The sequence below is a fragment of the Onychostruthus taczanowskii genome, unplaced genomic scaffold (assembly GCF_017590055.1).
Source record: "Onychostruthus taczanowskii isolate IOZ18803 unplaced genomic scaffold, ASM1759005v1 scaffold101, whole genome shotgun sequence".
In the NCBI taxonomy this organism is placed as follows: domain Eukaryota; kingdom Metazoa; phylum Chordata; class Aves; order Passeriformes; family Passeridae; genus Onychostruthus; species Onychostruthus taczanowskii.
The window spans coordinates 2,844,196-2,860,216 of record NW_024496638.1 but is presented as its reverse complement, the minus strand read 5'-3'; the positions used below and the strand labels follow the sequence as shown (position 1 = coordinate 2,860,216).

The 16,021-nt window shown below is 39.9% G+C and overlaps 1 protein-coding gene across 1 annotated transcript in view; it reads left to right on the top strand.

The window, feature by feature from the left end:
- The first annotated feature begins 23 nt into the window (after nt 1–23).
- METTL15 (methyltransferase like 15) overlaps nt 24–16,021 on the top strand; it is a 74,408-nt gene continuing 58,410 nt past the window's right edge. The window contains exons 1-2 of the mRNA XM_041412862.1: nt 24–561; nt 990–1,269. Coding sequence (XP_041268796.1) covers nt 374–561; nt 990–1,269 — 468 coding nt within the window. The 5' untranslated portion in view covers nt 24–373. The remainder of the gene's footprint in view (nt 562–989; nt 1,270–16,021) is intronic.

Sequence of the window (16,021 nt, the reverse complement as noted above, 5' to 3'; positions counted from 1 at the left end):
TCTGCTCCGGCGCCGGGGCCGGTCCCCTCGGGAGGCGGCAGCCTGCAGCGGTGCCCGCTGCCCCTTCAGGCAGCGCGGTATGAAATGAAATAAAGCACCAAGTAAGCTCCCTGGGAAGAAGGAGCTCTCCAGGCGTGCGGGAGGAGCTGGCCGGGAGCGGAGCCCCGCGCGTTGCCCCGGGCAGGGATGGGGGCTCTGCCGGGCTGAGGGGCCGGGACGGGAGGGCACGGGAGAACGGGCACGAACCCGGCTGGGATGGAGAGAGTTCAGCAGGTGAGGCGGGAGCCGTGCACACGAGCAGAGCAAACGAGGAATGCCTGCCCGTGGGAGCAGCCGTCTCCGGGAGAGCAGGAGCCATCCCCGGTGACCATCGATGGTCCCTTGGGAACACCGGTGCCACCGCCCCAGTCGTGCTCTCCCCCTTTCCGTCTGGAGCGCGATGTCTCTGGGCTGGGGCTCCCTTGGGTCGCCTGGGCCAGCCGTGTCCGCTCCCCGCTGTGCTCAGGGAACCCCAAAGCAGCCCTGGGAAGGAAATGAGCTCCACGTGTGGAGCACACCACGGTAATACACGCGTTCTCTGCAGGCACACCGCGGTGTGCTGCAAAACAACCTCTCAGAGTTAGAGTGATGGGCACGGTCAGATTTAACGTGGGGGAATTATGGCCCAGTTGAAGCCTGAGTGATCAGGAGAGTAACTTTCTCAGCATATCCTTATGCAGGCAAAATATTGGTAGCCTCTGGCAAGGGAAATTCAACACAAGCCTATATTAAAATCTGATACTGAAAACAGTCTGCTTACTGCTGGAACACAATTGATTTGTAGATAATCTTGAAAGTTCTGAGAACATTTTGCTGGCATGACATATCTATAAAGCTGCCCAGTGTGGAGTGTGTATAGCTTTGCCTATAGTGTTTCTCCTAAGTTATTTAAACAAATACACTATTTGAGATACTTGTTTGAAAGTAATTCCCAACATCTGCTCTTCTAGGCTGATCAGCTCCAAAATGTTACCTCAAAATCTGTGCCAAGTTCGCAAATGTTTGTTTCTGCGTAACTTGAAACTGAACTCAGTAAGTGTGGCTGGTTTGGCCAGAAGGATCCATTCTTCATCAGAAAAGCTTTCTGACTCTGAGTCAGAGGAACAAACTGTCCTGAAATGTGAAACTGAAGAGCTGCCTCGAAATACAGAAAATGGTAATTCTGGAAGATTGCATGTACCAGTGATGCTGGAGGAGGTTGTTAATTGTTTATCCCCTCAGCCAGGTCAGGTGAGTTAAACAACTAATTGGCATTTGTGACCCATTAACAGTGCAGCAGAAAAATGGAGCGTAGGGATGACTTTCGTTTAGAGGAATAAAGGGATGCTCTTAAACAATCAGCTGTATCTTTCAAAGGTTCTCAGTTGTTTTGAAGTTCAAATTAAAACTCTGTATTCAAACTAATACAATTCTGGTGTCTGTGTGTCTGAATCCCCAGGTAGGTGGTGTTTATTAAAACTGTCGTATTTGACTATTCTGTTGCTTTTGTACTTGTCTTTCTGAGTTGCACTTGTGTATTCTTAAGATTGTTAATGACTCAGAGGGGAGTGCTTATGTGTGGTTATCTCATCAGTTTTTGAAGAGCCCTCTTCCTCTTGGACAAGAGATAGTAAGTATGTAGGTTTTAAAAACTGTTTAGTTCCATTAGCATGGAGAATGGTTCAAGCCTTCTGGTTTGGTTATGGTACTGTGAGGGGTTTGCTTTGGTGTCTCTGGTAGTAAATGGTTACACATGTCCTTGAAAAAAATGGTGCACAGGGAAATAGTGTTTTTAGTATGAATTTGAAATGATTTTTTGAATCATGTAAGTTCTTAAATAATGTTCACATTTCAGGTACTTTCATCTGTGATTTTAGTGCTTATGTTAGCTTCATAGACTCTTACTAGTTTAGGCTCATCAATGTGTTCTTTTACTGCAGAGGCTGAAACAATAGGCCAAGTAGAAAGGTTGGAGTATGTGTATGCATTTATTTTTTTTTGAGAACAGCATGATCCAACTGTGGCCAAGTGACAGAGCAAGTTTGACGTGGATTCTGTGATCAAAAACTTGAAGTCAGATCATGTTGTGTTGTGTATCATTTTAAGTCTTTGAAAAAGCAGTGAAAATGCAAATACTGTTGATACACATTAGGATACAAATTGCTCTAATTGCATGTGTTGTACTGTTGAGGATACCTAAATTAGAGAAATATGTAAGGAACTTGGAGTTCAGTTTTATTCTGATATTAGAACTATGATGACAGTTTCATGCATTAAATGAACATGCAAACTGTGATACACTATGTGAAATATTTTTTCTAGTTGGGTAAGTTTTTAGTTGGATAAGAAGAGCCTGATGAAGTCAGTGTCTATTAGACTCTTTGTTGATGTAGCAAAATCTTACTTGGCAACAGAACTTGTAAAAGAAGCTATTCAAGGGTATGCACTGTGAAGAGTAACTATTACTGCCCCAGAAGACTTCTTCTGATTTCAGTGTTTACGGTGCTAAAATAGCTTCTTATTGGGGTGGGGTTTTTTTTCAGGTCTGTGTATACATGGATTTTCAGATTCCTAAGCTGCTAGTGAACCACTGATGACTGCTCTAAGAGAGCCCAAGTGTGTTTACCTCGAACAAAAGCATTCATAATATACTCCCAACCTGTTCAGCATGAGTAAAGCTGCAAACTGTTCAGCACTTCTGTTTTTCTGTTTGTATTCACAGCACTTTCTGAAGCCTTGACAAACAAGTAGTGTGCAAAAGGATGCAGTGTGTCAACTGAGTGTTGCTAGTGTGAGTCCAAGTATGAACAGAGGTTGAGGCAGTTCCTCACTGACCCGAGTGGTGGTCATCGGTTTGTGCTGACGTGCATGTCATCTGGGAGTGTCATATCAATAGACATTTTTAAGAATGTAGTCATGACAGTAAGTCTATGAACACTTTGCTTTGTGGGCAGGGAAGGCAGTGCTCAGATCTTGAATTCACTTTTTCTGCTTTATTCTCTCCTCACACATCAAGATCTCCTTTGCTCAGCTTTCATAGAGTTATGTTCTTTGTTATAAAACAGCTGATTTGGGCCTCTATTTCTTCTTGTGTCTTAAGACAAGGAGCTACCAATGTAAAAAAAATCTAATTAGAAAGATGATGTTCTTATAGTTATGGTCACTGAATGGGATTTTCATTTTACTTCTAGAGGTTCTTACGAAAGGAAATGTTACTTAAGAGTGAGTCACCACTGAAATAAAGATGTTAGTGCCCTCCCACTGAGTATTCTTGTTGACTGTCTCCTTTGGGGAATCTGTTTGTCAGGAGTTGGAGCAATAATATTTCCATTTATCTCTGAATCTTCTTTTATTGCCTTGTTTCCCACAGTCCCTGTAGTAGTCCTGTCTTTGAAGCAAGGACTGCCAATTAAATTTTACCCATCTACCTCACTGCTCAATGAAAAGTCTGTTGCAATAAGTCCACACATAAGTAATTTCCTCTTTAAGTTTACTGTATTGATTACATTTTAATCTTCTTAGTCCATGAGTGTTGTTTGCAAATACCTCACCACTGTTTTTGCAGTTGTCTGGACAATTCTCTGTTCTCTTAAAGAACCAAACCTATTTTGAATCAATGTTTGGACAGCCAGTAGTATGTTTCCCCAGTTTTCAGCCTACTTTTTCCTATTTTTTTCCTTTGCAATGCTCACATTTCTTTTAACTAGACATGTGGATCTTTTTCATGTACTGTGGCTATAATGTTGAGCAAAATCATTTCAATAGCAGTGAGTTCTAGTATGAATGCCAGAGGATGAAACTGAAATTTTAGCTGTTCTTATGACAATCTTAAAGGTTGTTGAGTTGCAAAGCTCTAGGAAATGATAGTGCTCCAGCACAAACAAATCCTTCTATATATAAACTTTAAACTCCAGCTAGAAGAGAAGCAAATACTATGCTCTACTCAGATTATATGGGGAAGCCTGCAACCTGATGACATCTGGTTTTATGTCAGTGATTTTAACTATGTTTGAGTATGATCTAGAAGTGACTATAATAAAGATACTATAAGCTCTGCTAGTATTATTTGGTTTATGGTAGTTCTTGAAGCTGGGATTTTTTAGTATCTGAGAATTAAATGGTAGGTGGTCAAACTTGCGGTGAGAAATAATGAATGACACCTTTCCATTTTCTCCAGTGTTTAAATGGTTTATCAGAAGCCATTAATAGTAGATGACTTTTTACCTCATGATGTTATTTGTATATAAAAAAAAGAAGGCAGGTAATTTTCCCCAAAGAGATCTCTTCTGACATCATCTTGAGTTAGCCAGGACTTCCTGTGGGTATTTCCCCTTTGATTCTCCATGATGTTATTCAGATTGGTTTTGCTACTTGGCATTAATTGAAGAAGGAGGTATCCTCTTTGTCCTGGAAATCATGTCCATGTACTGTTTCTTTTTCTTGGAAATCATGTGTTGGTTTCTAAAGACAAGTATTTCATGAGAACATGCAGCTTTGCCATGAGCTCCCCTTTCACTCTTTCAGGTACATACTGCTTTGTTTTCAGGATAATTACTATTTTCACACATCCCAACATCCAAGCTCTAGGGTTCAGGTTTGAAGGCAGTGCTTCACTTCCTGGAGGTTCTGTTGCTGCTCTTGGACGTTGATCTGGAACGTGGTTGTTTCCTCCTTTTCTGCAGAGCTAATTAGTCAGGTAATAGGAGACACTTGGAGGAAGCTGAGGGAGACTGCTGGTGGGAGAAAGCAGAGTCAGTTCTGGAATTGTTGTCTTACTTTCTGTGTATTCTTGTCCATACATCAGTATTCCCTTTCTGCCTTGTACCAAGTATAAATGTAAGGCAAAAATAACCTTGCTCTGTACAGCACCCTGCAGAGGGGACTTCTGTTCTGTGGCAAAGCTTTCCAAGTGTTGTGGTGTATAAATAGTTACATGGTGCTGCTGGTGACCAGGGTTCTTACCACAGCACCCCCAAAGCCATCTGCAAGTCATTTCTTACTGGAATGACCCTTTTATGCTAGAGGCTCTCAAAATGGAACTTTTTGCAGGGTGCTCAAAGTAAAGAGGAATTAAAAAGGAATCTGGAAAAATTAATTCTGACTTCTCAAGTTGTATGAGTGTTTTGGTAAAATGCAGCCAAAATACTAAGTCTGGAAGGGAATATTGCATCATGAGGTAAATGATGAAATACTTGTTTTGGAAAAGCACTACAGACATGGGCATAGTAGAAGTTTTTATTGTTTTAGCCTGTTTTTCACTGGACTTGTAAAATGAGTAAGGTGACATAAAGCAATCAATTTGCATAATGTTCTTTATTGTAGAAACAACTTTTTTTTCTGTGGGAAGCATGCTGAAAATATCTTTCCATATGTAGATTTTATGGCTAATTTTTCTCAGCAGCACAGTGAGCATTGTAGTGATTGTTGTAAAAAAGGAAGATACAGAAACTTGTGAGTCAATAAATTAACATAGAGTAATTCTGAAAATATTCAGGGAATTCCAAACCACACTTTTTTTCCATGGTACTTGGGTGTTACTGGGGCATATTGCGAGTTGTTTCAGTTGATCATGTAGTTCTTGTGTATTTTTTGTTACTCTTACCTTGCCTGATGTCCTGCCTGTCCATATTGTAAATTTACAGAAGAGGCTAGCCAGGCTTCAGATCACAGCCGTGCGTGGAAGTGTGTAACAAAATGTCCATGCAATAGAATGTATATATATGCAAAGTATATTTATTTTTGGATGTATCTACTAGGAAACTAGTTAACTGGATTCTCATCAGATAGCACTGTTTAAAATACTTGGCTAAAATCATACTTTAAGAGGGATGATTTTAGTGAAGTTAGCATTTGAAGTTAGTACATGAAAATGGAAAACACAGTCAAAATAGTTTTGACTAAGATATGCAAAAGATATTGCTTCAAGTATTTATTATGATTTTAAATACTAATATTGTCTGGTTTTGTAAGGGTAGTGTATACATGCACATTTGGAAAAGCAGACTCCATTTGCTTAAGTTCCTTGGCTTACAACCAATTGCTCTCTGCTGTGACGTGCAGGCGAAATAAAATGTGGTAAGGGAGAAGGAGTGTTATTGAACAGCCAGCAAATGTCATATGTGTTTTACACGGTCTGCACCTGTGTGAGTGCCATCCCAAGATGAGAGAGGACAGAAGGGGTCTGGGAAGAGAACAGGACAGGAGTGATACTCATGAACAGCTTGCCAGTTGAGGAGGCAGAGAAGGTCACGCTCTTCAGTTGTCTGCTTGTTTTACTGACTTCTGTAGTGGGCCCTCCAAAAGTACAGGGATCTTCAATTCCATATTGACAGGTGACTGAAAACAGCTCTGTGACTTATTTCAGAGCACAGCATAACTGTTTTGAAGCTGGTACTGCTGAGGGATAAATCTGTGGTACCAGGAAAAGAAAAATATCCGTGGGTTTGGATCTGAGTGATGGCAGGATATGAATGAGGCATGCTGAAGATGTCCCTTCACATTTTACTTTTCTTTATCCTTCAAGAATTAGGACTTCAGAGAGAAAGTAACTAGAATACTTGGATGAGAGGAAGAATAAGTTGATGGCTACAGCTGCACAGGAAAGAATGTTCAGGTTGTAGTTCTTGCACATCTGCCTGACCTCCTCATCTTCCCAGCTGGCTCTCTGGAGGCACACCTAAATGTTACCAGCAGCCACAAGCAGAAGACTTCTCACCAGCTTGGTTCTGCATCTTTCTTTGGCAGTAGAGGAAGGAAAGCCTGCAGCTGCTATATCCAGAGACCAGCAAGGGAGCAGGGGCTGCCTGCTGCAAGCAGCTCTGCAGATGTGGTTTGATGGTGGTGCTGGGTTGGTTTGCTGTTCCTGCTCTACCACATAATGAATGGCAGCGCTTCAGGAGGCTGTTTAAGATGCTGTGTTATAATAAAGCAAGATTCAGTGCTTTGGGGTGACTCAGCTTGCAATGACGCTGTGCTATGCTCTCCTTTGCTGTTGTGACAGCATTAGTCTTTGCACCTCTTGGGGAAAACTAATAAAATTCACCAGAAAGTAATCTAAGCCCTTTAAATTTTAACTTGAGTGAGCCTGTGTTCTCAGAAAGGGTGATAATTAATATATGTAGCTACTCATTTCCTCCTCATCTAGTACTGTGTGTCTTTAGTCAGCCTTTTGGCTAAGCTTTCTTATTAAATATTTGAATTTGAGTTTGCAAACAGAAATGCAGACTTCTTTGCTGTCACATGGAATATTACTAGCAATTGAAGATCACAGGTGGAGTATGGGAGGTATCAGCAGGTTTTTTTTTTTTTCTTATTTTGAGTTTTATACTGATGGGAGTAGTTTTGCACAGAATCTGGGTAAAGAGATGATTAACAAGTTAAGCTACTAAATTTGTTGTTTAAACAGGTATCTGAAGGTTCATGCACAGGTGTGGTCTGATTTTTTTTTTAAATATTTTTTCTTTTTCTCAGACTTTCTGAGCATGTTAACTTCATTCCAACAATGTTTGCTGATGCTCAGCATCTTTGGAAAATACTTTTCTAATAACTGTGTTTTAATAAATGACAAATTCTTCTGTTTTCATAATGTCCCTGAAATAAATGGATATTGTTTCAGGCTGACTCTGTATCAAAATGGTATTACTTAATGTCAAATTGCTGTAGGAATCTGGCAGCCAAGGCTTACCAAAAACATGTCCATGGCTTTTTTGGGGTTAGCTAGCCATTAATGATAAAGAATTAGATTTTTACTTGAGCCTTTTTAAAATTTTCATTGCATCTTTAAATATCTCCTTGGTTATAACTGAGGAAAGAAGTTTCTTCTGAGGTGGCAGAGGAAGTCAGCTTTTTCTTGTCAAGTCTGATGATTAGCTGAAGTCATTCAGACACTGAAATTTTAATTTCCTATGGAAATGTTAATAATGGTGTGTTTGAGTCATAATGTCATTAAATCTAATTCCAGACAACATTACTCTTAGGAAAATGAGTGAAGTAAATAATGCATAGTGAGGCAAGGTCTGCCAGTGCTGTCTAAAAGCAGGTGGCAGAGGCAGGTGGTGGTTTTTGTTTGCTTCTCTTTCCTCTTGTGCAAGGGGGAAGGGGCTCTAGAAAATAAGTAAAGAGTGCAAAGCAGAGCAGAGGTAAAATGCATTTTTATTTGTTTTCATCCAAAACCTGTTCACTTCTGTTCGTATGTTGTTTTGTATTAAGCTGTAATCAGAAAATGGAACCCTTGTGAAGCAAATACATTGGGAATTCTTTTGAGGCATTAAGTGGTTATGATTGATGGGCGCTGCAAAATGTGCTCATAGCAATCTTTTTTCCTCCTCTCTGTGAAATGAAGAGATAGTTGGTGGTGCAAGTTACTGAAATTCTTGGATATGCCAGCTTAGTGATGTACAGCCATTTAACTGTACACTAGTATAATCTAGCAGCATCCTCTGTTAGTATGCCAGTGGGATGAATGGGAAAAATGGGAAATGATGCTTGCACTTTGTTGAATAGGCCAATGCTGAAAAATCATTTTATATTGTACTTAATATGTGATCTGAGAAGGTTGTTTTCCTGCAAAATGCCGACTGTTCATTTATATTCTCTTGGTGATGTAGGTTGTTAGACTTGGTGTGTAAACAACTTTTTTATCATTTCATAGTCTGTCAAAAAGTATTTGTGGAGAAAAATTAGTCCAGTTATGTTTTACCTATCAGTCCTTATTTTTTGAAATTACAAGTGATAGCTTTTTACGTAGGTGAAAGACATGTACTGTATAGAACTGAGAGGAGATACCGCTTGATTGCAACCAAAATTCTTTGCTATGCACTTAATTTGATCTTTTCCTTTTTGTAGGTGCTAGGAAAAAACCCAGTTTTTTGGATGTAATATATTACCATTAACAAAAATATAGAACTGTAAGTTTTCACCTTTTCAATCAACTTTATTTTCTGGCAGGCCATGTCATACTGCAGAATACTTGTAATCCTTTTATAATATTTTCACTGACAAGTTCAGCTCTCTTATACTTGAGCAAGCTTTGGATGGGAATTATGCCTGTGTAGGTCAGTAGCTGCTCATAATTTTCATGGTGGTGTCATCCATAGCGTGTTATTGGTTCTGGGTCTACAGATTTGTATAAAGCTTGTTTACCTTGCATTTGTTTTAAAACATTTCCAGTTTCCTGCAGGGAAACCTGTAGTGGAGTTTTGCTCTACAGGGTAACCTTACCCACTTGTGGCTGCAGATGTTTTCATTTTCCACAAGTTCCTTTTTTACTCCTTTTTACTGGTAAGGGATTTTACGTTGCAGCATGGCAGCGTGTTGTTACTGATTGACGTTCAGATGACGTCAGAACATCACCTTTCATTTTCAGAGTTCTTACAGAAGTAACAGAATGCAAATGAAAATTGCAACTTTTCAGGGTGGGAGTGCAGCATAGCAAGGTGTCTGTGGACTGTGTGTGATTCACTGGATTTGTAATATTATTTTCCCTTCTGATTTTGAACAGATGATTAAAAATCAAAATGCTCTAGTTTAAAAACAGCTATGTCTGATTTACTTTACAGAACTTATTTGCAAAATATTTTGAATTCTCCTAAGAGAAAGCAAAGGTTATTAGCATGCTGAAGCCTAAATATTGCTTCTTAATAAATTTGAATAAAATAGTATAAAAATGCAAGAATAACTTCCTCTCATTGACTTCTTATTTTCTTAGTTCTAGGATAGTTTTTCTTATTTGTGTGAATAGCAGCAAAGTATGTTTTAATGTTCTCTTCTGAGACATAGTTTCTTAGTTCATTTAGAAAAACAGTGCAACTCTTCCAGCATTTCTCTAAAAGTACATTTCTCTACTAGCAAATCTTTGTGTGTATTTCACAAGTGACTTGTGTATCATGTCTCACAATACCAATGGTTTTTAACAGTCTGGTTTATTTCTTGTAATTTTAAAACCCCACCTGTTGTCAGACAAATAAAACAAGTATACTCTTTTAATTCTCATGTATTTAATGGGAATTGAGGATAAATTCTCAGGTTGTTATGCAAAAATTAAAATATCAACTTTTCTCTGTGTGGTTGATGTATGCATGCATTAGGTAGGACATAGTGGTAGGTGCAATAAATAATTTGGAGCTCAATTGGGAGGATACAGGATGCTTACCCATTTTAAGTCACATCTTGAGTCAACCAAAGAAACAGTGCTTAGGACAGAGAAATGTAATGGAAATTTGTAGACACATGGTTTGGTCAGGGATAGGCAGGCTTTGACTTGTAAGATGTAGTCTGTGGTCCTTGTTCAATCGCTTTGAGAAGCTGCAGGTATTTCAGCTTACACAAGTCATGTTCATTCAACAGAGGGCACTTCTGGCAGAGCAGAAGGGGAGAAGGTTCCAAGGAAACTCAGTCTTCTCCCATTGGAGGCTGAAATGCTGAGAAGGAGAAAGATCTCCAATTGCTGCATCTTCTAATCAGTATTTTTGCTTTAGCAGAAGTAGTTCTAGATTCAGAATAGTTCTAGAAACATGATCTGATTAAACAGTTTAAGTTTCCCTAGATGCCATTATGTAAAACCAGCAATATTGTTACTGTGAGTTTGGGAGTGAGCATACATAGTGTATATTTTGTTTGTATATACTGTTTGATTTCTCTCTTTTTTGATGAAGAATTTTTTACATGGGTAATTGTTGAGCAGGGTTGAATGCTGATCTCTGCTGGCATTGAATTTATAAGCAAACTCTACTCTAGGGATGATATTAAAAAAAGAAAATTACCTTGAAAATGATCTGGAGTAAAACCTGCTGGCCTTGGTGCAGGGGCCCAGACAAAATGGTGCTTCTGTCCTTTGAGAATCTCCCTCCACTGGCCTGTTCAGGTAGATACAGCCAGACAGAGCTGCGGAAATAAACTGAATATTTATTATGTTCATGGACATGTTTACATGCTGTTTACTGTTCAAACTCTACTTTGAATTTAGGCTTTTGTCTCTTGAATTATATCCCTGCAACCTTTGAATCATCCACAGATTATCTTTATAGATTAATTAATTCAAATTCATTACACAGAATTAGTGTTTACAGCTCTCTTGTAAAGTAGCACAATAGTGTTGCTTCTACTTGGCAGAATTTAGAGGCAGCAATGCTGAAATTCTGCTTTGGGTGCCCGAGCAGAAATGCCTCTTTGCCTGGTTTTCCCAAGAGGGTAGCATTTTGTTGGAGAGCTTTGCAGCACGTTGGAGGGACGTCCACATGCAGCTGGTGAGGTCACAGGGTGTCTGGGAAGCACATCCAGAGTTTGACTTTTACAGACAGAAAAAAAGAGGAACAGTGTGACCTACCTTCTTGGTGTGGTGACCTCCTGAGAGTCACAGGGGCTGCGTGGCCAAAGTCCAGTGTCCCTCCGCCAGCTGGGTGCATTCCTCAGTTACTGCTTGGGTATTGCCATTTCCAGTGCTACTCCACTTTGGGAAGGGAAATGGGAATGGAGGTGATGGATTGTTCCTGAGGGTTTGCTGGAGGAGCCAAGCTGAGCACAAAGGCAGTGGAGTGATGCCACTGAAGGGGACAAGGGGACAGGTCCAGCATCCCTGCTCCCCTTGTGTCACCACCTCCCTGAGCTCCTGTCCCTCCCTGACTTCTGCACATCAGCTAAACACCCTAACACATCAGAAAAAAAATGTGGGTTTTCCTCTGTTTCACTTTTCTGGGCCATGTTGCTATGTTTGATTGGCTTGTGGAAGTACACAGTCAACACCTGCGCTGAGAGAAATTAACTGCAAGAGGGAAAACACACATGAGAAAATAATGCCTAATTACTCCTACACCTACCACTTAACATCTTGTGCAGCTTAGGAGCCTAACTGATGGGTCTAGTACCAATCTTAGGTATGTTGTCCCTCTTTGTCTTCACTGTGAGAAGATGACATGTGGCTGTTCTGAGTTAAAGCTTTTTCACCTGCTAAAAACTCATGTTAAATACTGAAATTGGTAAGCTCTAGTATAGTCCTCGAGAAAACATGCTTTATTTTACAATTATTTCTTAATTGCAACATTCATGCTCATTTTAACCCTCAAGAGACTAACCTGTTCCTCCCATTTCCTCCACGTCTAAAGTAAAACTCTCACCTTCTGCTCTGATCAAAGAACTTGAGAACAATGAACACAGCTTTCCTGTGCCAGGATCCTGCACTTGCAGCTTTGGCATCATAGCGTGGCACAGAAGTTTTACTTGGAAATCTTAACGTGTTTTTGGAGGTCCATGAGAATATCAATAGAAGAATGTTTCGTCCAGGATTCCTGGATGTTTGTTTCCACTGCCAAACTTGAAAATGCCATTGCTGCTTAGTGCAGTGGTAGAATTGTTATAATTCAAAATTCTAACCAAAGGGGATTTTTTTTTTTTCCAAAACAAGGAGATGGCTGAAGACATTTTGTCACTCTTTGCCACCCCCTTCCATCAGATGGGGACCTTACTTCTTACACAGAAAAAATTTCAGCCTTCAATTGTTCAAATCAACCAGGACTCTTAAGTGACAGAAACCAGGATTTTTTTGATGGTAGATATTTATATTAGTGCATAATGCTACTTGAGCAGCTTGTAAAAAAAAAAAAAAAAACAAAACAAAAAAAAACCCCAAACAGATTTAGTCTGTGCTTCTCAGCTTCAAACCGTACAAAGCATAATTTGTACTTTGATTTTTTTTGAGATGTTTATCTGAAATGGAGTTAAAACAGTGCTCCTGAAAGTTTCCCCTTCAAAAAGCCCACTTGAGCACTTGTGGCAGTATCCACTTTTGGTCATCTAAATTTAAAACAAGACTTTTGCTGAGAAGGTCAATGTAAGTACTTTCCTTTTGATCTTGCATCCTTGTGGGTGCCCGGGTAGTTATGTAGGAAAAGTTTTCCTGAATGAGTCAGTGCACTGAGTCATAGCATGAAGCCTGTAGTGCTGCAGACTAACTAATTGGTAACAGTCTCAAATGTAATTAAAGCACAGTTGTCAGCTCTGTGGTACTGACTGACATCCCACTGAAGTATTTTGGTTTTAGCAACTTGGATTAATTGTTCTTGGCTGTTCAAGTTTGTGTGGTGTTAAGATGTTTCTATTGAATAGACCTGCCATTGCCATTATATTTTACTATCCTCTCTGATTTTTATAGAACTTAGTTTGGGTTTTTCCTCTGCTAGGTCACATATTCAGTAATTATGCTTTTTACTGTGCCTGTGCATTTACAGATGTTTAGAGTCCTTTGAGGACCTTTTAAAGTTTCGGTCATTAAGAACTGTCCTATTAGTACTGATTAATGTTTTTCACTCATCCTAAACTCTTTAAAGCATCATTCAAGGCTTTTTAAAAATCCAACTTAAAAATAAATATATGGTCTGTGTTGTCTTGCAGATTACATTTTCAATGTTGCTAGTTTTCACATCTGATGTTCATCTTGTGTTGTGCCCTGTTTTATAATAGTAAATGGCTTTTTTTTTTTTTTTTTTGTCCACGTGTGTGCCCACCATCCCCAGGTAATTAGCAGTGTTTTCCAGCAGCATTGGAGCATTTCTTTCTCCTGTTCTTCAGTTCCTTTGTGTGTTTCTTACCATCATGCAGCTTGAGGCAAAGGGCTGTATGGGCACATGGGACAACAGGACATGTCTTGAAGCTGTCTCTTTCATTAAGGAAAATAGGACAACCTTAAAGCATTGGGACAAGAGCAAAGTTTGATTTTTTTTTTTTTTTTTTTTTTTTTTTTTTTTTTTTTTTTATCATTTGCATTGTTAGAGAAAACAAACCTTGCAGGCTTTGTGCAGGACCCCTGCTTGTTGCCACTGAGAACGGAGGAGTGCGAACGTGCACGGATGGTTGCAGCTTAGTTTATTTCTACAAGCTACTGAGACAGTAAATTTGGACTGTAAGAAAGGTCTGTGCTACTTCTGTATGTGATGAATGCTGAAGCTGGGACAGTGAACAAATGCCTCTTTGGAGATGGGAGGAGGCGGAAGATTCTTTGATTATGTATTCTTTTTCTCTTGAACAGTTTCTCTTCCCTGAAGCTCTGTAGATCGAAGGACGCTGCTGAGTCACAAGAGCAGCATCAGTGACACAGCACTGCTTCACTTCAGAGTGCCCCTGGCCAGGTGTCCAGTCCCTGCCATGGGGAAATTCCATGGCTGCAGGTGCTAATGGAAGCCTGCAAGAAAGGGAAGGGAGAGAAATTATTATTTTCTACCTGGTGGTACCGTCACCTGACAACAGTAATGGAAGGACTTCCTCACAGGGGGAAGGTTGGGAGTTGTATTTGTGTAATATCATTTGTGGGCACTCAGTTTGTGGTGATTGGGAGTGGGGCTGAGTATATAAAAAGAAAGTATTTAAATTTCTTTTACTTTAATGCTTTAATAGATTGCAGGTCTGCACAGTATGGGTTTAGTGTTGGTTAATTATTAGTGTACTCACTAGAATGCACTTGTAGGCACTCAGTTGGTGGTGATTGGGACTGGGGCTGATCCCTAATTGATCCCCAATTGGCTCCAGCTGTGCAGCACAGGTGAATGCTGTTGAAGGCGAGGAGCCATGGAGTGGCCAGGGGTGCTGCCCAATCCCACAGGGAGCAGAGGGCACACAGCTGCACTGCATCAACAGCAGGGCACAAAAGGGCTGAAGGACAGGAGGAGCAGATGCTTGCAGCCTCCTGAAGAGGTGAGGTGTGACTGCATGGGCAGGCACTTGTGGCCTTCTGAAGAGGTAAGGTGTTATTTTTATGGATTGAAATTTTCTGAAATTGTCTGGTGTTGCTCTGTCTGGCTTGGATCTTTCTGCTCTTGGATGGTGACACTGTGCATCGTGGCCCTCTGGGCTGTGCCATGTGCTGGGACAATCCTTGGCATGGTGTTTTTTCTAGTTTCATCTCTCTACAAAGTGTGTTCCGTGCTGCCCCTCTACTTGCGTTATTCATGGTTTCAATATTTGCATGAAAGGCACTTTTTTATTTGTTCTAACTTGATGCTTGATAATATCATCAAGTTCCCTGAGCTCTTTTATTTTGAGATAAGTGAATCATACCATCTGCTGCAGCTGTATAAAAACAATTTTAATAGTCCTCCACAGAAAACTGCTGGAGCCTTCGGGTGGTTTATTGGACCAGAGAGATGTGTCCTAAGGGAATGCTTTTCCACATTTCCTATTCTCTTGTCCTCATCTAAGCCTGGTTTCATATAAAGCAGCAGTGATAGAAGGTGTTCTGTTCTCTCCTGAAATGATCAGTTGGCTCTGAAATTTGTTCTTTGAATGTGATTTTATTGTTTCCCTGGGCTGGAGGTTTCCCTCATACCAACTTTCTCCTAGGAGTGCAAGCCTTACTGATGCAGTTCTTTTCCAGCCTCTTTCCTTTCTAAAGGGTCTTCTCCTTCATGCATTTTTCCTTTGTTGTCTTTAGCTTGGTTTTATCTGGTTTTGTTCCTTTTCTAACACGTTTTTGTTTCCCCAATTTAGTTTTTTTCTCTATCAAAGTGTTTATTATTTTGGTTTTGCATGTTATCCACATTTTAAAAACTAAATTTTGGAGTAGGTTTATGGCTGTAACTCTGTCATGTAGGTATTTGTTCTGTTTCATCAGTTGTGAAGAAGCTTAGATGTTTTGAATATGGTCACCAAAATCATATTTGTCCTAGAGACTAGCAATAGAATTAGTTCTTGAAGAGCAAAATGCAGCATATTTCCAAGCATCTTTTTGAATTTGAAAGAAAGCAGTAAAGATGTGAAGCAAATTCACCTGCCTTACAGTCACTGAGGAGAATAAAACTCTACTTGGAAGCACTCTGTTTCTAGGTAAAATCAGATAAGTGTAGCTGAAATAGATGGGGTTTTTTTCTTGCTCTGTGCAGGAGAATTGAGAGAAGATTTCTGTAGAAAGTTGTAGCTTGGCTTTTGATTTTAGTAATTTGGGAACTGTTGTGTTGTCGTTTGTATGGTAGTACAAGCTACAGCAGTAGTTTTGGTGATAAAGTTGATTGCTTCATAAAAT